The sequence below is a fragment of the Anastrepha obliqua genome, chromosome 2 (genome assembly GCF_027943255.1).
Source record: "Anastrepha obliqua isolate idAnaObli1 chromosome 2, idAnaObli1_1.0, whole genome shotgun sequence".
Taxonomy (NCBI): domain Eukaryota; kingdom Metazoa; phylum Arthropoda; class Insecta; order Diptera; family Tephritidae; genus Anastrepha; species Anastrepha obliqua.
Window position 1 is genome coordinate 86,020,580 of NC_072893.1, and position 20,457 is coordinate 86,041,036.

At 35.9% G+C, this 20,457-nt stretch overlaps 5 protein-coding genes across 5 annotated transcripts; 2 read left to right on the top strand and 3 right to left on the bottom strand.

The window, feature by feature from the left end:
• Positions 1–935: 935 nt before the first annotated feature.
• On the top strand, positions 936–3,338 carry LOC129237516 (uncharacterized). Its single transcript, XM_054872319.1, has 5 exons — positions 936–2,345; positions 2,499–2,588; positions 2,689–2,754; positions 2,821–2,892; positions 2,952–3,338. The coding sequence occupies exons 1-5, from the start codon at positions 1,020–1,022 to the stop codon at positions 3,117–3,119; spliced, it is 1,722 nt and encodes a 573-aa protein (XP_054728294.1). The 5' UTR covers positions 936–1,019; the 3' UTR covers positions 3,120–3,338.
• Positions 3,339–3,457: 119 nt separating this feature from the next.
• On the bottom strand, positions 3,458–7,034 carry LOC129237515 (uncharacterized). The gene is made up of 2 exons (XM_054872318.1): positions 6,770–7,034; positions 3,458–6,690 (listed from the first exon to the last, which is right to left on the bottom strand). The coding sequence occupies exons 1-2, from the start codon at positions 6,860–6,862 to the stop codon at positions 4,108–4,110; spliced, it is 2,676 nt and encodes an 891-aa protein (XP_054728293.1). The 5' UTR covers positions 6,863–7,034; the 3' UTR covers positions 3,458–4,107.
• Positions 7,035–8,154: 1,120 nt separating this feature from the next.
• Positions 8,155–13,697, top strand: LOC129237288 (nuclear pore complex protein Nup160 homolog). Its single transcript, XM_054871938.1, has 15 exons — positions 8,155–8,347; positions 8,420–8,525; positions 8,579–9,145; positions 9,212–9,396; positions 9,463–9,875; positions 9,940–10,615; positions 10,679–10,784; positions 10,849–11,034; positions 11,089–11,316; positions 11,377–11,495; positions 11,552–12,181; positions 12,360–12,887; positions 12,950–13,113; positions 13,171–13,404; positions 13,466–13,697. Exons 1-15 carry the CDS (start codon positions 8,263–8,265, stop codon positions 13,592–13,594), a joined length of 4,356 nt encoding a protein of 1,451 aa, XP_054727913.1. The 5' UTR covers positions 8,155–8,262; the 3' UTR covers positions 13,595–13,697.
• LOC129237289 (replication factor C subunit 3) lies at positions 13,391–15,080 on the bottom strand. The gene is made up of 2 exons (XM_054871939.1): positions 14,748–15,080; positions 13,391–14,688 (listed from the first exon to the last, which is right to left on the bottom strand). Exons 1-2 carry the CDS (start codon positions 14,805–14,807, stop codon positions 13,678–13,680), a joined length of 1,071 nt encoding a protein of 356 aa, XP_054727914.1. The 5' UTR covers positions 14,808–15,080; the 3' UTR covers positions 13,391–13,677.
• Positions 15,081–16,342: 1,262 nt separating this feature from the next.
• LOC129237867 (uncharacterized) lies at positions 16,343–17,579 on the bottom strand. Its single transcript, XM_054872832.1, has 2 exons — positions 16,780–17,579; positions 16,343–16,717 (listed from the first exon to the last, which is right to left on the bottom strand). Exons 1-2 carry the CDS (start codon positions 17,407–17,409, stop codon positions 16,715–16,717), a joined length of 633 nt encoding a protein of 210 aa, XP_054728807.1. The 5' UTR covers positions 17,410–17,579; the 3' UTR covers positions 16,343–16,714.
• Positions 17,580–20,457: the final 2,878 nt, after the last annotated feature.

The window sequence follows — 20,457 nt, forward strand, 5'->3', positions numbered from 1 at the left end:
TGTCACTTCGTCTGGTATATTCTGTCCTTTGAAGAAAATTTTTACTCTTCTGGTCGGTATACGTTTTTCTTTATCGTCTCTGTCCCTTCGTTCCACTCTTACTAGTTTTTGTATCGGTATAGCGGACTTGATGTCTGCTTTGAGTTCTTCCATAGATATTTCTGTCGGTATATCAAATATGATGCCTATCTTAGATATGCAATGCTGAAGGATTCTGGGTACGTATCCTCTTTCTATCAGGTTCTTGTTGCTGCAAATCGCGTTGGCTATTTCCGCTCGCTTGCACGTTACTTTCACTCTTCCGTATCCCACTTTGCTCACTTCTTTTAGTTCTACGATCTTTAGTTTTTTTAGAAGGTTGGACACGGCTATGACGTTAATAGGTTTTCTTCCTAGTCCGTCGGTCTTTGAGTCGATGAAGACTATAAAAGGTCCCTGGTGGTCATTATCGTATCTAGGCTCTTCATTTTTGGAGTTATCTTTGGTCGTCGTTAGGGGTTTGATTATAATGTTGCTTTCTGAATGGTCAATCTTGGTTCTTTTTTGTGCGCTTGGAGATAGTTGTGCCCAGGAGCCCTCTGGCTCCTCAGCCTCCACGTCCATTTTGCGTTTGTTGTTCGCTATTTGGTTTAGTTAATTTTGATTTCTGTTTGTTGAAAGTAATAGAATTTCAAGAAACTGGTTTTTTTTTTTCCTCTTAAATTTTTGTTTTTCTCTTTCCTGTCTATTAATTGTTTTATTTCACTTTTTATTAAACACTCTTTTTTTTCACTATAATTTGGTTTCCCGCTCAATCAACCGTCGTCTTCAAGCGTTCGCCTCGGAATGTTGTCAGCATTTACATTGCCATTCATCGATTTAACATTGCCATTCATCGATTTAAAGTTTAAACCGGAATTAATCGATTTTAAAAAAGAAATAACGTATCGAGAAATTGTAACTGTATTTTTTTCTAGCTCGTTTAAAGTGTTTATCATCAAAAAGCTTCCTTAATTAATTAATCCTCTCATTTATTAACTATGTCTAAATTAGAAAAACACAAGGAAACTATTGCAATTACACATTTCATCAATCCCCACCTTTTCTGGTACCACAAAATTGATGCTTGTAACGTCGATTACTGCACTATATTAGAAATTGAAAAGGAACTAGCGGAATACTACAGGAATCATCAAGCGTGGACGCAAGCATTGCGACATCCAAAAAAAAATGCTATGGTGGCCGTTAAATTCTTAGCTTGGAATAAAATAATACGTGCGCGTGTTGATCATGTGGCCGCCTTCGGCAAAAATGTAGTAGGAGGAGAATTTGTTATGTGGGCTGTAGATTATGGATTTCCTTTTCAAACAAAAGCAGATCAAATTTATAGGTTGCCTGAAAAATTAACTGCACATGTCAATTATATACGCTCGGGAGGCTTAGTAAATATCCTTCCGGCTGATAATTTTTTCATGAAAGATACGATGGTAAAGAGAATAACAAGTAAGTGGGATCAGCGTGCTTGTCATATCGTTGAACAGGCTATAAATAATTCGGAATCTATAGTGTTTGTTAAAGGATATTGTTTAAATGGGCAGGAGTGGGGTGAACTGGTTATTAAAACCAACATGGGAATTAAATATCGGGTGAATGACCACTTGGTATCCTTACATTTGGCTGTTGACGCAAGACCAAATTTTCGCGAAGAATGTCTTAAATTAAAAACCAATAAAATTTTACCATGGATGTGTAATAACGGCACTAGCAAATTTCGTACAAATCGTGCATATATTTTTCCCGCCGTTGGTATAACACACAATGGATCTAAATGTGCAACAATAGAGTGCAACGATATAACCCAGCAAAAAGTAGAAGAATGGCATGAACGAAATAAATATACATGTGGATATGAGACTGACGACTTCCTTGACACAACAACCGAGTGCACGATGACTGATGGATCTGTCATTGAGTCTGTGCCGGTTCGAAAATGCGATCAACAAGGATCGGACTTAACTAAAATCGCCGAACATGAGGAAAGTCAGCATATGCAGCTGGCCGGTGTACTGTCAAAATCTAGAGTCGAGAAATACGCTGGCGGAAAATTACCGGCTCCACCTTTGCCTGACAGTGTAGATTTTGAAATGAAGACAGGCAATGCAAGAGCGGACCAAACTATAGACACGACATATAGTGAAATAAGCCCAATTAAATACGTCAATTTGGAGGAGTCAACGGTGAATAGTGATGATGTTCGGGAACCGAAACTTACTGATGATAATAATGCGACAGCTCTAGCATGCGCCGAATCGTTCCATGATTATGCCAAAAATGGCGCAGAAAACAAAGTGACCGCCGAAAAAAATGTAAGCTATTTTACTAAATACATATCTATGTATTATCGGAAGGATATGTTTATATATAGTTAATTTGAGAAGTGTAATCCACATTTTAATTGATCTGTTCTTGCTCATACAGTTGACAAAAATTTAAACATTGCTGCATACAAATATTTTCAGAAAAATTTAGGGCAGCACGACGAAAGAAGTTCCTTAATGCCAGATGGCATTGGTTCATTTGCGGAATATTTAATGACGTTTCGAAAGCAGGTAAGAGTAAAGAGTGCACGGTATGAGCTGTCTTGTTCCACTCTCAGTAAATATAAAACTCTATAGTTTTATTTTGCAAGTAACTATTTTTTTTTTACAGTATATTGAAAAAAAGATCAACGAAGAAGCGAAAATCAGCAAGAAAGGAACAGTTTTACCGAATAAGGTAAAAAAACTCTTATTTTTCTACTCAATTGAGCCATAATACAAAAACATACACAATTCGTTACAGGTAGTTCAGTCAAAAAGCTTTAATTTCGAATTGGCAGCATTAACTAAAAGCAATAAAAGTGAAATACGTGAGGTAGATACATGCGTAAACTATTTTTAAATTTTCAAACAGTTTATATATTTAAATTGCAGCCCATAGATTTAAAAACAACATTCCATGGACTCCGTATGATACCAGCTGGATTTGACATTATGAATTTACATGATTATAAAAATGAAGAGCATTGGCATTGTAAAAAGAGTACAATAAATGATCGCGTACCATATAATGACACTGATTTAGGTGATTTCGTCAATTGAATTTGCGAATAAACCAATAAAGTTCAAGAGCATAATTATCCTAAAGCAATACAGAAAAATATTACTTGGTATTTTCTACTAAGATTTTTTTATAAATCGTACATAATTTTGTATATGTATATGTATTTCCCCCTATAAATTAAAAAAAGATTTAGAATTCCCTAAAGTCAATATGAAAAAACAAAAAATGTATTTGCAAATGCTTTTGAAACTTGCAAAATTTATTTTGAAATTAAAATGTTTTGAATTTATATATGTAACTAATAAAAATAAATGAAACAACTAAAGGGAAAATTAAGGTTTATACAGTCAGTAGTTTTAAAAGGAAAATACCAATATTTATATGAAACTAAAGTAAAACATGTAATTAAAAAGATTGTTCTACTTATCCAACATTCAGGTCTGTCCTGCATTCCGACTTAGCTTGAAAAGCAGAAGGATGCAATACCCTCTAATTTTTTGTTGCTTTTACCAATTCCGAAAAGTGGGTCGCTTATAATTTTTACGAAAGCGAAATTCAGCACAGGCCTGATTAATTTACACTTGTAGGTGCATAAACGTACACGCACATCTGTATTTATGTACAAATATGTATGCCTACCAATGTACATATGTAGACTTGCCAACATTTGAATACATTCATAAATTTCTATTTACATTAATGATAAAAATTTAAAGTTGTGATCCAGCAAGTTTTAGTTAAATATTTCATAACAGAATGGTATAGAATTATGATATCAGTCGATATACTTATTTTCGGTATCGCATTTAATAAGGCTACTCATCCATTTAGGTTAGTGCAAAAACAAATGCATCTACATTGTCTTAAGTTGAGTTCTGATTGTTAAAGTTTGTTTAAGTGGACGAAAAATATAAATAATATATAAATGCATTTTGAAACAGTTTGCGATTTGCCAAAGTTCTGTGGGCGTAGGAACAGAATCCGTTTCAAACGGGAAATTACGTATTTCCGATTTTTGGCCTTAACTCAACTTGACACCAGGTTGGCCGTAAAGTTATCCATTTTACAGCGCTTTAACATCTTGACTTCCTGCCGTTGTGCATGCAACTTCTCATGTGTATGTAGTTCCAACACGCTGCTGAATAAATGCGCACAATAGAGACACTGTTGAGAGGCAATTATAGATGGTTCGCAATGCTTAGTACGATTCTCCAAAATGGCTTTCTTTTGACAGCCTACATAAGTATTGCATTCTAGTATTTCTTCACTGCAGTTTTTGTTGTTATTATTATTATTTGAATTGTTGGAGATTTTTAAACGATTTTCAGCCGCCAATGCTAGCAATTCCTGTAGCCATATGTGTGTAACACTACCGTTCTCAACATCCAAGTTTTCCTTTTTGACCAATTTTGTGTCTATTGGAGCGGGATCAATACGATTAGGTAACGCAGACTGCTGTCGTCGTTTATTGCTTATTGAGAATCTATTGTTCTCAACACATTTTTCTTGTTCAAAAACATCCCCATTCTCAATTTTACTCGCACCCACCGATTTGCGCTTTTGCTTGTGCAAATGTCGTTTATGCTCATGGTTCTCTAGTTCGTTGTTGTCGGCAAAGCGCAATAGGCATATGTTACAACGCAAACTCCCATCTTTAGATTCATGCACGCGCAGTATATGGAGGTTCAAGCGATGAAATCCTTTGAAGGATTCAACGCACAATTTACATTTATATCGATGTGCTGAAAACTGCTTTAGAGGTGGCTTCACCTTTACTTTCAGTAGTGCTGCTTGGATTGCCTTTTTTGTTAGTTTGCGTTCGCGACGTGGCTGCGGTTGACCATTTTTCTGCGGATTAATCTGTTGAGGTATTGATAATTTTTTCTTAGCACTCAGTTCTTTTGTAATGGGGGCAGGTTTTGGCTTTTCACATTTAGCTTTTGACTCTACACAACTTTGCTTCATTACTCGTGGTCCTAATTCTAACGTTGGCACGGCAGTCGTTAAAGGAGTAGCCTCGGGAACACCAGTTGTTACATTTTTGTTATTAATCATTTTGTTATGTGTCTTCTGATGCTTTAGATGATTAAAATAACCTGTAATGATTTTATGGCACTGTAAGCACTCGAAGAAGTACTGCTTCCTTTTCGAGATTTGATAGATGCGTGCCGTTCGGTGCAACTCCTTTTCTTTTATTGAACCACAGTTAGAGAATAAATTCCGAATATGGGTGACTTGACGGAAATGTGCTCGACATTCTGCCGCTTTTTGAGACTGTAACATGTGCCGCAAGAGTAACGCATGCTGAGTTCCACATTTCTCTTTGCATGCCGGGCATTTGAGGCTCTGCATCATTGGATCTTTCAATGATTTTGATTCCGCGGCATGTTGCTCCATAACATGTTCCTTGTGCGCCTTAAAAATTGCGTCAATACATCCACAAAGCTGGCATTCGTAATAAGTATAACGTTGCATATACCGCAATCTTATTGTCATGGCTGAGTCCTGTGCACAACGTGGGCGTTCCGATAATTCTTCGCCATCGTAAGAGCGATGCTTTCGACGCATGTGATGTATTAGGCGTTGACTGGCAGTAAATTCAGTCTGACAGACTGGGCATTTCACACCTGCATTAAGACAACCTTGTTGTTGCACATTTTCTACTAACGCGATCTTGGTAGGTTGATTTACAGAATCATCAGTATTTGTTGGAGCTGGTGAAATTTGGGTTGTGCTTATTTGTTGATCGTCTATAGGTTTTGGCGGTGCATTTGTCTTTTCTGGACTACACTCTGGGTCAGTAACTTCAACATCGGAATCATCGTCGCTTGAAACCAAACTGAGGCTAGCAATTAAATTCATTTGCCGATGTTGGTACTTTCCTTTTCGAGAATTCTTCTTGCTTCTTTTTTTATTGTTGGATTTTTTTAAATCTTCGGGTTCAACTTTGCGAAATACAATTTCTTCTTCATCTGTATCTAGTGTTTCTTGTGGTTTCAACACAGTTGAAGTTGCTCCTGTTGGCATTTCCTCATCATCATCTAAATTAATAACAGCTACAACTTTATATGATGAAGAGTTTTCAGTTGCAGAGGAAGCAACAGTTTTTTTTGTGGCAGTGGATGTAATTGAGGTAGTATTGTCTGTAGCAGTAATAGTTAAGCTAGTCTTATCGTCTCTTGCAGTTGTTGTAACAATATTTTCTTTATGGAATTTATTCGTTCCCATTTTTGTCGCCGGTTGAATTGCCGCCAGTGGTGACGACGCTACTGGTAACGCCGGCGATGGAGTATTTTCGCGTGACGTCAACACTTCAATAACTTCGTCAACTCCGTTCACAGTCGCACCAGCTGTAGCTGCAACTAAAGTTTGTTGCCTCAAATTTGTTGTACACCATTCACCGCCGCCCGCACCTCCACCCACGGCCATTAAACGTTTCATAAGGCGTTGCTGCTCCACTCTCTCAAAAAATAAATTGTACAACAATTCGTCGTCATCGACGATTATCCGTTCATCATTATCTTCATGATCATCCAATCTGTGGAAATTGTGCAGTCGCTCTTCACAATCGTGGCAAATGTTGCCCAATGTAGGTGTTGTGCAGAGTAACTGAAACAATAAACAAAAGCTCGGTGGTTGTCACACGCTAAAAACTATGCTAACGCCCCGTGGGGCTTTCAGGGCTTACCCTATCGTTGCGTCGCTTTCGACTAAACTTCCGGAGTTCTTTCACAGTGTATTTGAGATTTTTCTCAGTACGGCAAATACGGCAAAAGTGCATGGCTCACAATTGTTTCATAAAATACTTAGAATGGGCAGTGAAAAGATTGAATTTGCAAAAGTTTAAATGCCAAGCATAAAAGTCGAAATCGATGAAAAAGACAATGGTAAGAAAATGCTATCACACTATAAAGGCGCGTATGTGAGTGCGGCGATCAGCGGAGAACTGTCAATTGTGTTTATTTCGAATGAATGACAAAGGAAAACAAAAAATACCACAACAAAAGAAGCCATCGCGCGCCACTTTTGAAGTACTGTTACCAGTGTAAAGGAAAATATGCAATCGTACTGTGAACTGTGTTATCGACACTTCACGGTGCATTCGTAAGAAACTATGACTACACAAAAACAATGAGAAATATTTTAAGTTTACCCTATACACTAATTTGTAGTTTTACTTTTATCCAAAATTTAAAAATATTATAAATTTGTAAATTCATACTTCATAAGCATTCAGATAGCTGGTAGTCTACGTTGCTAGCGCTGCAATTTTACAAGTAAATAACTAGTTATTAACTGCTTAACTTATAGCAATACAAAAAATAAAAAAATAATAATAATTTATATCATAGTCTTTAGACTTATTGTTAATTAAATCTAATGGAATTGTTCATGAATTATTCATTTCAATTCATGTTTAATTTGCCGACTGCTACTGTTTAGGGATGGGTATGGAATGGTAGAATAAATTATCAAAAGTTGCAAACAATATTTTTGGTCAAATCACCGTGTATTGTCAAAAGGTTTTACCACACTATTCCCACACCGATTACTAAGTTCGTAGCATATCAATTGATTTAACGACTACATTGTGTCTTAAAATATGACAAAATAAGTGTGAACGTACATATATCGTCAATATCTTGTATAAAACTCGATAAAAGGCCTGACTAAAACTGCTTGTTGAATTGCTGTTGAACTACATATATTCATAGTTTTAAGACTCTAGCTCACCGGTAAATTACTTCAACATCGCCTGTACTTACTAAAATCTCGGATAAACAAGAAATAGAGTTGATATAAACACGGTAAAAAAGTAACCTTCTTGACAATCACAACCAAGGATTACAAAGTTGTTTGTGTATTAAAAAGCATTCATATGAAATGTTTTTAATAAACTTATATGTTTATTGATTAAGTGATATACTATAAGCTAAAAAACTAAAATATGTATACAATTTGTTTTTGCCGATCAATTTTCAATATATTTAAATCAGATATTACATAAATTTCATTTAAGAGTTGCATACTTTTTTACGGATTGGTGCTCAAAATTTAACACTGTGGATACTATATTATCGACATTGTGCTAGCTGAGGTTATATATGCGGCAACAAAATTGGCAAATAATTGAATAAATCTTGGAATAGTGTGTTAATAATCTAAAGATCGGTAAAAATAATGGATGGAGCAAGTTTATTTTACCGTGAAGTTTTACCAGACAACTCATGCCAAGAGGATTGGACCGAGATTCAATTGAATACAGGTAATGAATAGTATGAATTTAATGCCCAGTACGATTGTAAAAATGTGTTCCTTTTAATATAAATATTCTCAGGTGCAACACAGAGCACATTACAGGATATTAAGGTTGTTGAAAAGGCCGGTGGTTATTGTTACCAAAATGTCCAACTGAATCACAACCGGAATCGTTTTATATATTGGTAAGAAACAATAATATTTCTGTAAAACCAAACTGATACATTTCGCATTATAGGCGTACTTACCAAGATGTCCTAGAACTATCTGAAGTTTGTTTGGACTTCACTTTGTATAAAAACAATGTTCGGTATAAGTTTTCCGATACTCCAGTTCTCAACGTTTCTATTAGTGAACAAGATCGTTATGTCGTAATTCTTGTTACAACCGTGTGCAGTCTTCACCATTTGAAGTTTCCACATCCGGATACCTTTGCAGAGGGTAGTGGCAGTAATGTTGGTTTGCAGAATGGATCAAGCAATGTGCGTTCATCCAGTGCGGGCATTTCCGTAGATTTTAACGAATCTCAGACTTTTTCCATTTTTCACGAAGCTAATAATTCATCCGTGCGTGATCCGAGCAGCTTCTATGTTATCGATACACAAAATGCAGCCTCAAGTTCCGTACCACATGCGGCGAATAGCTTTTTGTCTTTTGGTGGTGATGAAGCATATTTTGCTTTAGCTTGTCAATCTGAACTGATATTGTATGTGATGAGTTGCGAGACTGGTGCTACCACTTCTCAGTCTTTGAAGGAGAATAATATAATGCCTCGCCTATTTTCTAATTTGAAGAATGCATTTACGTAAGTGATTTAAATATTAGGGCCTTAAAAAGGACTAATGATTAATTGAGCTTTACCATTTTATAGTGGCAAAAGTGACATTTCGGATGCCAATCATGCTAACTCGATGATATTTAGTTACATCAATGGTCAAATATACTTATTGGCGTTATATCGTGACGATCAACTACGTGTATGGTCTGCGACAAATTTTCAATGCGTTTGTTCTATTGAATGTATGCGCGACCAAAGCAAAACGCGAACTCAAGGACGTATGTTGAAAAAATTAAAATACCCAAGTACTTCAGCTTATCAATATTATTAATATACTTTTTTAGCTCAAAGCAGTGCTTTACGCAAAATAAACGATACTTCTGTCTGTGCGTTCCTATCTCATGCCAATAGATCAGAATTTGTGTGTATTGATATACATACTGATGGTGGTACCTCTTCAGGATTGAGTTTAAGTTACCGCAAGACTATAACAGCACCGCTATTGGATTTAGCTGATTTCGCAGTAGTTGAAAATCGGATTTGGGCAATGTGGACAAACGCAGAAGGGGAATTTAGTATATCAAATTATCCGCTGGTACGAGGACTAGGCATGAATTGGTCATCCGTAGCACTGGAACCACCTCCAGATCGATACTCCATTATAAATGAACACAATATGGATCCGCGTGAAGCCTACTGTAATTATATATTCCAACTAGGCAAGTTCGAGCGTGAAGTTATCGCAAAGGCCTTATTTGTAAGCTTAGCATTAAAAAATTATTTCAGTTTACACAATTTGCTAATTTTTTTGTTTGTTGCAGATGTTTCGTCGCACAAATCTTCGTTTTGAATCAAAGCATTGCACTATACCTGTCCTAAAAGATCAAGTTTGCCAGGCAGTCGAGGATGAAATACAAAATGAAGTGAAGGAGTTCGATGTCACTGATGAGGGTTACTTAGAAATAGCCACACGACAGTGGGAACGGTTTTATTCCTGTTGCGAACAGTATCATTTAAAATCATGCCAACCTTGTGGACTCTTTGTGCTCGAACCAATTGATGGTTTGTGTCTAGTGAAAAAGAATACCTTTTCTCTATTACGTCCCTGTGACACCTTAGAACATTTAATGCTCGTCGGCGATGATCTAGATATGAACACAGTTGTTTCTATGTATTTCGCGGGCAATGAACGAGTGGGTGAGGATCTAGTTGTTTTAGTCTCCATTTTAGCTCAGCTTGAACGTTGGTTGCCGGATGAAGTTAAAAGCGACGTCGATAAACGTCTTTATCGGTTAGAAATGCCAAACGTATTCATCGCCAAATTGAGTGACGAAATTTTAGCTGGCGATCCGGATCGTGAATTATTACCGAGCACTTTCCTGGTATGGATTAGACAGAAAATACAGTCAATTAATGATATGCGAATGGCAATGATACTACTACTTGATAGTCTTCGCATGGATAATGGCAATCCAGCTGGAATGCAAACAAATTTAGGTAATTAAAAATATACGTATATAAGAACGACCACAGCTCATGTACTATATTGATTCCTTGCAGGTGTAGCACAGTCATCCCAATATCTCTCTACTATTGGTGTGCTTTTTGGTGGTGATTTGGGTTTGTCGGTGCTGTCGGAAACTGTCCGTCAGATAACTGCAGTAAAGTAAGAAAGCGTATATGTTCTTTGTATTGAAAATTCAAAAAAAAAAAAATGTTTTTTGTTTTAGATTTGCAATTTGTCGCAACTTACTTATCTTGCAACAAATTCTCATTGACACTTACTCTCTCGGCGTAGATTTGTTAGAAAAAATTCGATCTCATTTTATGCCTGATACATCGATTTTCTTGCAATCCTATTTCGTAATGGGCTGGATATCAGAGACCCCTGTAAACATAAGCAATGCTGCATCATTGTAAGTAAAATATATATTTACGTTTCATTTAAAAATATTTAACTCATTTTGTAGGGAGAGTTCTATCCAACGCTTGAACCTCCTTCAACTGACTAATGGTTCAGGTCGCATTTATTCGAATGGTGGCAAATATCATATTTCGCCTTTAGTTCGCGTCTTCCTTAATGCAAAAGGGTTGTATACAGCCGTGGCACTTTACGCAGACAATTTTAAGGCTGGTGAGAATATTTACACATGGTCGAATACCCTACTACCGCTCACTACAATCGTCAGTCAATTGATGTAAGTCTACAATTGCCAATACTACTACTTATTAATACTTTATCTCTTCTTATTACACAGATGGCCTGTCTCGTTCAATTTTATATTTGGCGAATGGTTATTTGGCACTTGTCAGCACATTATTATTCAAGATTATGTACGTTTGCTGAGCAATTGGTGCGAATGGAATATTTGTTCACGTATGCTAATTTATTGACACTGGGTTGTTCTTTTTTAATTTCATTTTAAATTTTAGGACAATTCATTCTGGCTGTATCCTTGCTAGATTGTGGTGAATCATATAAAGCGTATGACCTCTTCCTTCAATCGGCAAAAGGTGTATTGCGCGAACAATTCTTAACTGACAAAATTTTAAAGGGTACCCCATTGGCACAACGTACAGACTATCTAGCTACGTTGGGTGAAGATGGAGCTAGTGACGCCTTAGATAATAACATCAATAACCAAGTCATTACCCAATACTACTTGAAAGTAATTCAATTGTTTGAACAGCATAACGCGTTGGATCACATTATTTCAATGGCACAAGTTGCCATTGGTTTGTTAGACAAATCCGATTCTCAATTGCCAATGTTCCAGTCCATTGTCTTCAATAACCACCTGCAGTTGGAACATTATGAGGAAGCTTACCACTCGCTCATCTACAACGCTGAGTTATCGCGCCGGAAAGACTGCCTTCGTCAGCTAGTCGTGACGCTGTTTAATCGCAAAAGGCTAGACCTACTCATGCATTTTCCTTATGTTGGACTACACGAGGAATTCGAAAATATTGTAGAATCACGTGCACGCTCTCTAGTAATCGATCAGAATGAAGTATATGATTTTCTGTATGCATTTCATGTTAACAATGGAAATATGAGAAAAGGTTAGTATGCACTCTTATTCATATATGAACGTACATATATTTTATTTCAAGTTTCTCAAGTTGCACATATCCAATCAACTTACAGCAATTTTAATCAACTTCTAATATTATATGTATTTGGAGTTTCTTTATCTGTTGTCCGTCATGTAACTATGCAAATTTGAACATTTATTTCTAGCTTCTGCTATCATGTATGAACAGGCAATGCGATTCCAGCTTGAAAGTGATACCGTCGAATCTATGGAAAAGCGGTGTGCTTCCCTTTTGGTTTGTATCAACTCTCTGCACCTTATTGATCGTCGGTATCGTTGGATTGCGAAACCAGTAATTGGTTTAGATGACGCGCAACCGTCGAGTCCGCTCAATGATGAAGAGCCGATGGACTGTAAACCAGACAATGATTCTATTAGAGAACAAGTGGTAGTATTAGAAATTAAAGACATCAGGCGTGAATTACTGCAGACGGAGGCACTGGTTCGACTCGCTGATCATCGAAAAGACGTACAAACATTTATTAATGCAGGACCACAAGAATTGGCGATAATTTTATCTGGCTGTGGTCTATATACTGCTGCATTGAAACTGGTTACTGGCTTCGAATTATCGCCTCTTCCTATATTTGACAGTCTAGCCGCAGCATGTATACGCATTAACGAGGAAGGCGCCAATGAAGCATGGGCGTGGTTACAAGAAAACGACTTGGCTGGTGAGAATAAGTAATTTCTATATAAGCATATTATTTGCTATACGATTTTTCTTACAATTTAGATTTGCCTCATCGCAATAAAGCTGCCGATATGGCCTGGTCATTGTTACAAAAACTCATTTATGACAATGAGTTAGAAAATTCCACTAGCATACGTAAATCTGTGGTAAACAAGCTGCTAAGTCTCAACGCCTTTATCCCGCAATGGCTATACAATGACTACAAGGTATGAAACTTGCTATAAAAACGTGTTATTTCATATATTAAAAACATGCATACCAAGTTGGCGAATTGTCCAGAACTGTTGTATTTGTTCGTCAAACATAATCGCTTACTTGAAGCTGCCGAATTAGCACACGAAATGATTAGTGCAATGTTGGGAGCTGGCAGCGAATACTTCAGTTTTAAACATGCAATTGCGGTGACAAACCAGGAAATGTGTCTGCCAGTGAATACATTAGATCTTTTGCTGCACGGTTTGAAATTGAATGCTAATTCAGATATCGAGTATAAGCAGGTGTGTATATTTAATAATTCGAATAATAGGCTAAAATAATAATTTGTGTTTCATATCATAGGTTCTCACAGATTTAGAAGACATCATACAGACATATATCGATACGGCACAGCGCACAGCAGAGGATAAAATCCAAATGGCATTCCAGGAAGGACAGTTTCGTCAGTTACAGCAACCAAATATGGCTTAAATAATTTATTTCTCAATTTTTTTACGTTTAAGATCTTATGTTCTATAAAAATCAATGTTTTCTTATATTACATCAATAAAAAATTAAAAATCGTCCATCATCATCGATTCGGATATAAATTTCTTATAAATGTTCATGAATTGAGCAACGAAGGCCTCTAAATGAAATATATGTTTAGCACCGTTTTGCATGCGATGTTCATACAGCGCCGCATATTCCAAAGTTTTCGCCTTGAGTGACATGTCACAGTTCCTAACAAGTTGCTCTACTAAGCCCCTGAATATCATATCTGGAGGTACTCCTTGCGCCAGCAACTCATACAACCGATCTCGTATCTTCTCCAGTTTTGCTGGTGTTTGTTCCGTCACTATTTGGTTGGCTGTCTCGCGTAAAAATACCTGCCAGTCTAGCTCAACAATGTCCTGTTGACCGGTAAAGGGATACTGCTGAACCTTACAAGTTTCCAACATCAATAATGCACGACGTAAATTCCGTTCACTTTTCTCCACAATACGTGCCGCCAATTCAGCGGGCAATGTTAAGCCTTCACGCTTGCAAGTTTGCTGAAGGACTGTGGTTATTTCTTCTTCATTGGGTGCAGCTACTCGTATCCCCAAACAACGTGATCGTATGGCCGGTATGACACGGGATGTTGAATTCACCGACAGTATAATACGACATGTAGCCACATACTTTTCCATGGTACGACGTAGCGCATGCTGGGCGTCTTTGGTGAGCTCGTCCACTTCGGAGAGAACAATTACTTTAAATTCACGTTGCCCCGATGCATCGATTTGATGTGTTTGAGCCACTTGCTTTATAAGATCGATTACTACAACTCGATCATAAATACCGGCATCGGACGGATTCACTTCCAAATGGTAATTGCTGCCGACGGTCATCACTTCCACTTTGCGATTCGATGGTGTGGTAAAAGTCATCGTTTCGTTTCGCAGTCTCTCCACACCGGCGCCATACAATTCGCGCAATAAACACATGATGCGGGTCTTTTTACCAGCACCAGACGGGCCGTAGAACATTAAATGCGGGAAATCACCTTGCTGACAAAGATTTCGCAAATTTTCAGCTTGCTCCTGAGAAAGTACAATATTATAATTTGTCTGGATCTAAATATGATATATAGGCAACTTGCTTTGTGGTAATCCAATTTTGACAGCTCACGAGGTCGATGTTTATCCACCCAGAGAGCCATTTTCCCAATCGTATTTTCGACTCTATTAATATAACTTTAAAAATATAAACCAAACTTCGCTAAAAATGTTTTGCCGGCATTCGCGCGTTTTGTATTAGAGCTGGGACACAATCGATGGTAATATTGATAGTATCGATGTTTTTTATGAGCCATTGACGGTGTTTTCTTACTGCCCCGGTATATCGAATATTACGGAAGTATTCACATTCCTACGGTTAGATTTTGGCATCGATTGTGTTTTCTTTTCTCGCAATTATTTCCCATTTATTCCGCCCTAGACCCTGACATAAAAACCAATATTGTGGAGCGATGCAGCCAATTTTCATTTAAACAGAAGTGTAAATAAACAAAAATGCCGTTACTAGTAACGTAAAGAGCAGAACCTACTATTAAAACGTAAACAGCCCCTTTATAGTCCCAAAGTGAAGGTTTAGTATGCGTTGTTAAGCAGTGGAATAATTAGATAATACAATATTTTTTCGAAAATCGTCGAGAGCAAGCAATTTCGGTGGACGGTGTCTCTTATCGGTGCATGCTGAATGATTATTTTCCGTCAATAATGAAAAATCACATTTTCTTCAGTACATACGTGGTCTCAGCAAGATGGCGACATGCTGTACACCGAAACAAACCGGATTTAAATCCGGCCTAAGATTGTCACTATAAAAGTACGCTTACATATGGAGTAATTAGCAATAAATCCACGAAATTAATCTACCCGTTCACATATGGTAGATTATCTGCAAAATTGACAATCAGCTGTCAACACTGTTTTGAAAGGTTTTTCTTCATAGAAATTACTTTGGTAGAATATTTCATATTATTAACGATATGAAGAATATACAAGGAGAAGATATAATTAATTAAATTACGCAATTGGCTGCTAGTAATAAACTGGTAGAGGAAATCCGTAAACGACGTTTACTGAGGTTTCAAAAAATTTTGGCAGCAATACGCATGCGAAATTGCATTTTATATGTAATAACAGACCAAAGCGTTTATGGTCTCACGCCTTTTCTGGAATATGAATGCATAATTAATAAGTTTTAACAACAATTTTGTTAGAATTATGTCTATAAATCTGTTTTCTTTGCCGGCGTTCATTTTATTTAGTTTTTCCTTTGAAAAACTTTCCTATAAATAATTAGCGATAACACAGGGTTGTATGTAAAAAAGTATGGTAATCATTTACGATTATTTTATAACCTCAGATTTCGGGTGAGAAATTTTGTATGAGTAATCTCGCTTTTTAATTACGGATTGGGATTTAAGCACGAAAAAGTAGATAATCTACTTATATGTATCTGAACCGTAGTATAAAACGAACATATAAAGAGAAGAAGGTTGAGTTTCCGACCCGTTCCACTAACAAAACTCGGTTGGGGAATTTTTTCACAAAAACTAATTGGTCATAAACTGTACAGTACCCTAAAACCAAGAATACTTACTTTCAAGCTGCGTACTGTATCCTAGCACTTGTTGCAAAGAGCAGACTCCGTTATATATGCTAAGTAAAATCCCCTACTACCTCAAAATTATAGTTGTCAATAGCAGTATATTTGTGTTTTTTATTGTTAATATATGCATTATATACTATTATACATTTCAACAATTAACTTTTGCAGCTTGTATTGTCATAACATATTAAACATAATCACCTGTCTGAAATACCTCGAATAACAACAGGTTCGGACAAGCACTTCGTCATTACGGCAGAGCTTGTGCTCACTACCATGACCAAAATGTTCTTTTGCGTTTTTCATCACTTCCTTAGACTCTAAAGAATTTTTTAATTTGAAGTCTATATTGCCGCTATACATATGTAATTCATTGATAATATTTTCTGGTATTCTCACTTTCATGTGGGATGGCATTTTTTAGATCTTCATTTTCAACGGGACAATTGATCACTAGATAATTGCATAAAAACAGATAAATTAAAATATAATAAACATTTAATTAATAACTTTACCTTTTTTATAGTCTCACGCTTATCGGTATTTTTTCGTCCAGCAATCAACACCTTATCCTGGCTATTATTTTGCTTCTCATGTAACACCTTATCTAATTGCATTAGTGAACATTTAGCTATACGCTGAAATTCTAAGAAGTGGTCCAATTTCTCGCAGCATTGTTCACAAAGGCCGTTTGGCCAATACTGAACACCGGTACACTTTTTTAACTCCTCGTACTCCTTCATCCATTGTTGCACTTCCCCACTATTCATCTGTTTGGAAGTATCATCCAACGCTTGCATTTGACTTAGGCAGGTGCTGCAAAAATATTGCAAATTATTCTGTGTGTTCTTTGAAAAAACCTCCTCCAGCAGTAGCTCATGTAAAGCAAGCGCACAACACAACGCCGTCTCACGGAAATCATCGAATGCCATTATCTTCTTGTAGCAGCTTAGACACAGTTGTTTAGGATAGTCATCCGTAATATTAACATCAATGCCTGTGGCAATATGCAAGCTCTTAACCAAATTTTCATCGCGTTGTAGATCACGTAAGGATTCGTTTTGTTGTTTAGATGTGGAGGGCGGTAGCTCTTTAAGGCAAGTACGACAAAAATATTGCATTTTGGCAATGCTAGTAGGTAGCATTTCAATAAGACACTCTTCTGGCCAGACTAAAATCGTTAGTATTTTTTTATTTAGCCAGATGATGTAAATATTTTAAAAATTCCAAACTTCGTTAAGTGGTTTTTTGGCTTATGCTTGTATAAATTGCGAATGTTTATAAATTTTTATTATAAACTTGGATAAAATCTGCAAAGATGCCACTAGAGAAAACAATTCACCCTAATCAAATGCTGCCACTCGATTCGAACTCTAGACTAAAGGCCGCCACACACAGAAAGCTTTATCGGCCGACTATTTAGTTGGTCTCTCTTGAATTACATGAAGAGATATGAAAGTGCTCATGTTACACCAACTTAATCGAAACCGACTAAATAATTCGATGTACATCCCAATTGCGATCAAACTAAAAAGCCTGCCAACGGCCCACGGCTTGATTAGCAAAATGCTCCTCTACGAGTGCACACTCGAGAATTTTTAGTCGGTCAACTTGTAGCACTTGTACACATATCGAAATAAAAATTGTAGTTTTCAGAAGAAATGCCGTAATATACATACATCATAAACCTCATGAATGTTTTTTCCTTATACTTTATAATATAAATAAAAAATATGCTGATACAAAACTAGTTGTTCCCGAAAGGAAAAAGGAATCAGTCACAGCTCTAATAATAATAAGTAAAGTGAAAAATAACAAATTGGCCGAGCTTCTCCTCCTGTTTGGAGCGTGCGCCTTGATGTTGTACCACAAATGGGGGGACCTACAGTTTCAAGCCGACTCCGAACGGCAAATATTTTTTATGAGGAGCTTTTTCATGGCAGAAATACACTCGGAGGTTTGCCATTGCCTGCCGAGGGGCGACCGCTATTAGAAAACCACTTTATTGTGTCATTTTTGACAATTTTCAATATTATACGATTTAAAATTAAACTTATTATGAAAACTGTCAAACTATAAGGGCAACATATCGCAAAATTAGTGATTTTGTTTTGGTAGAAATAATCATCCGAATTCGACAATTCAAAGGCTGGTGGAGTGTAGTGTTGCTGAATAACCTTCAACGTCCATATCTCGAAGTTGTCAACAATTAGGTATTTATGAATCGACTGTTTGGCGGATTTTATTTGTGACGTGCTCATGGTGGACCTTTAAATGATGCAATTTTTCACATATAATTTTTAAAAGCCTTATTTTGAATAAAAATAGTGAAACCCGAAAAAACATTTTAAAACAATATCTAGGCGCGTCTTTTACCTTAGAAACCCTCAGTTCATTGACGAATTCACGGCAAACATTTGTGTCGAAATCATCGCTCTACCGTTCGAGTTGCTCGAAAAATGATGGAGAACGCAGCAAAAATGGCACTTTTTGCTTTGGCCAATATAGGCCTATAGATTAATTTTGTATTCAAGAACTACTCGAAATATTTTGTCAAGGACAAAATTAAATAAAAATATGTTATATATCTCCATATAACGGTTGTTTTAAGCTAATCAATATTCACATACCGACATCGAAGATGGCGCCCGCTGTACCAATATTTCAATAATAAAAAATAGGAAATATATAAATAAGAAATAAATAAATAAACAAGAAATATAGAAAAAATAAGAAATCTATAAAGAAATAATAAATAATAAAAAAATTACTTACGTAGTATGTCGTTCGTTAGAAATGAAGCAACCATTTAGAAAGTCTAACGCTGAATTAATTTATTGAATATTTGGAAAGCGATGCATACAATATTTTATACTATTTATTATTTTAATATTGCGAGTAACAGTATATTTCATAATTATGAATACACATACATACAATAAATTTATAGAAAAGTAAAGTGAATGGCCGAGAATAAAGTATAAATTCAAACTTCTTATTAAGAACAGTCATAATATTTTAATACTGCTGTGTGAATACTAAAATATACATATTGTAATTGCACTGTAGGGATACAACTGTATGCCTACAAATATATATATATTTAACAGAGTCTTTGCGGATCAACATTAATGCAAAACTGGCGTAATTATATAATATATATGTATGTATATTATATAAAAAAAAGTGTAAAATAATTTTACCTATATTAGTTACTAACGATACAACCTCGAAAACGCTATTGTAAAAAATGTGTATAAGTTATAATATAATATAAAAAATTTGCATAAAACATCAGCATTATTATAGAAGATTCATAAACAAATATTCACCTTATTGATAAAAAGTTTCCATTTGTGCCAACAATATTTTTAGGTTCCAAATAAAAAAATAAGAAGAACATTATTTAGAGTAAATTGTTGTAATAGCATAGAACATTCCCTATTTTTTTTTAAGGAATGCTTTTAAGTGATCGTTTTTAGTCAGATATAAATACGGATTGAACCGGTAGTAATTGCTCGTTTGATGTGGGAACGAATAAGTCCCCTTTAGTAAATGATGTGCCATTTTTAGTAGAAAAAATGTTGATGTATAAATAAAAGTGGACAAAACTTGATAAGATTTTACTTTAATAGTATATTTGCACTCATAGTTAAAATTTTTTGATGCGAGCATTTTTACTTCAACATTAAACTTTCTATTGCAGGTTTTTTTACTTGAAGCTTATCGCACAATACATAAATTGTTTTTACTTTCTTTAGTAGCGTCATGTAAAACCATTGCAAGGTTATATTGAATGTGTGCTTAAACATACATATATCGTTTAACATTATATAATTGGAATTTTATTATTGGAAATCATACGCATGTACACATGTAATAATTATGTTTGCGTAAGTGATATCAATAGTGAACGCATAGCCAAAAACATGCAAGAAAAAATAATTTGAGTGTAATGCAGTTTACTTGTTGATCGCTCGTTTGCTAGAAGAACGTCATAACCCAACGAAATTTTTCTAATTACCACCAGCTCTTCATTTGTGCTGTGCAAAAAATGCATAGCGATATCTATTAACAGCATCTCATTAGATGAAAATGTGTCTACTTTTACTTCGAGGGGTTGACATAAATTGAAAATTCCAAAGTATTTAGTTCTTCGCGATATTTCGGCTTTTTCGATTTTTTATTATACT

Bases quoted from the DNA above. Each gene is read 5' to 3' on its own strand.
- LOC129237516 (XM_054872319.1), top strand. From the start codon at position 1,020: ATGTCTAAATTAGAAAAACACAAGGAAACTATTGCAATTACACATTTC. The intron at 2,755-2,820 runs GTAAAAAAACTC...AATTCGTTACAG, and splicing joins GAACAGTTTTACCGAATAAG to GTAGTTCAGTCAAAAAGCTT. The intron at 2,893-2,951 runs GTAGATACATGC...TTTAAATTGCAG, and splicing joins ATAAAAGTGAAATACGTGAG to CCCATAGATTTAAAAACAAC.
- LOC129237515 (XM_054872318.1), bottom strand. From the start codon at position 6,862: ATGCACTTTTGCCGTATTTGCCGTACTGAGAAAAATCTCAAATACACT. The intron at 6,691-6,769 runs GTAAGCCCTGAA...TTATTGTTTCAG, and splicing joins GAAAGCGACGCAACGATAGG to TTACTCTGCACAACACCTAC.
- LOC129237288 (XM_054871938.1), top strand. From the start codon at position 8,263: ATGGATGGAGCAAGTTTATTTTACCGTGAAGTTTTACCAGACAACTCA. The intron at 9,146-9,211 runs GTAAGTGATTTA...ACCATTTTATAG, and splicing joins AATTTGAAGAATGCATTTAC to TGGCAAAAGTGACATTTCGG. The intron at 12,182-12,359 runs GTTAGTATGCAC...ATTTATTTCTAG, and splicing joins CAATGGAAATATGAGAAAAG to CTTCTGCTATCATGTATGAA.
- LOC129237289 (XM_054871939.1), bottom strand. From the start codon at position 14,807: ATGGCTCTCTGGGTGGATAAACATCGACCTCGTGAGCTGTCAAAATTG. The intron at 14,689-14,747 runs GCAAGTTGCCTA...GTACTTTCTCAG, and splicing joins CAAAATTGGATTACCACAAA to GAGCAAGCTGAAAATTTGCG.
- LOC129237867 (XM_054872832.1), bottom strand. From the start codon at position 17,409: ATGCTACCTACTAGCATTGCCAAAATGCAATATTTTTGTCGTACTTGC.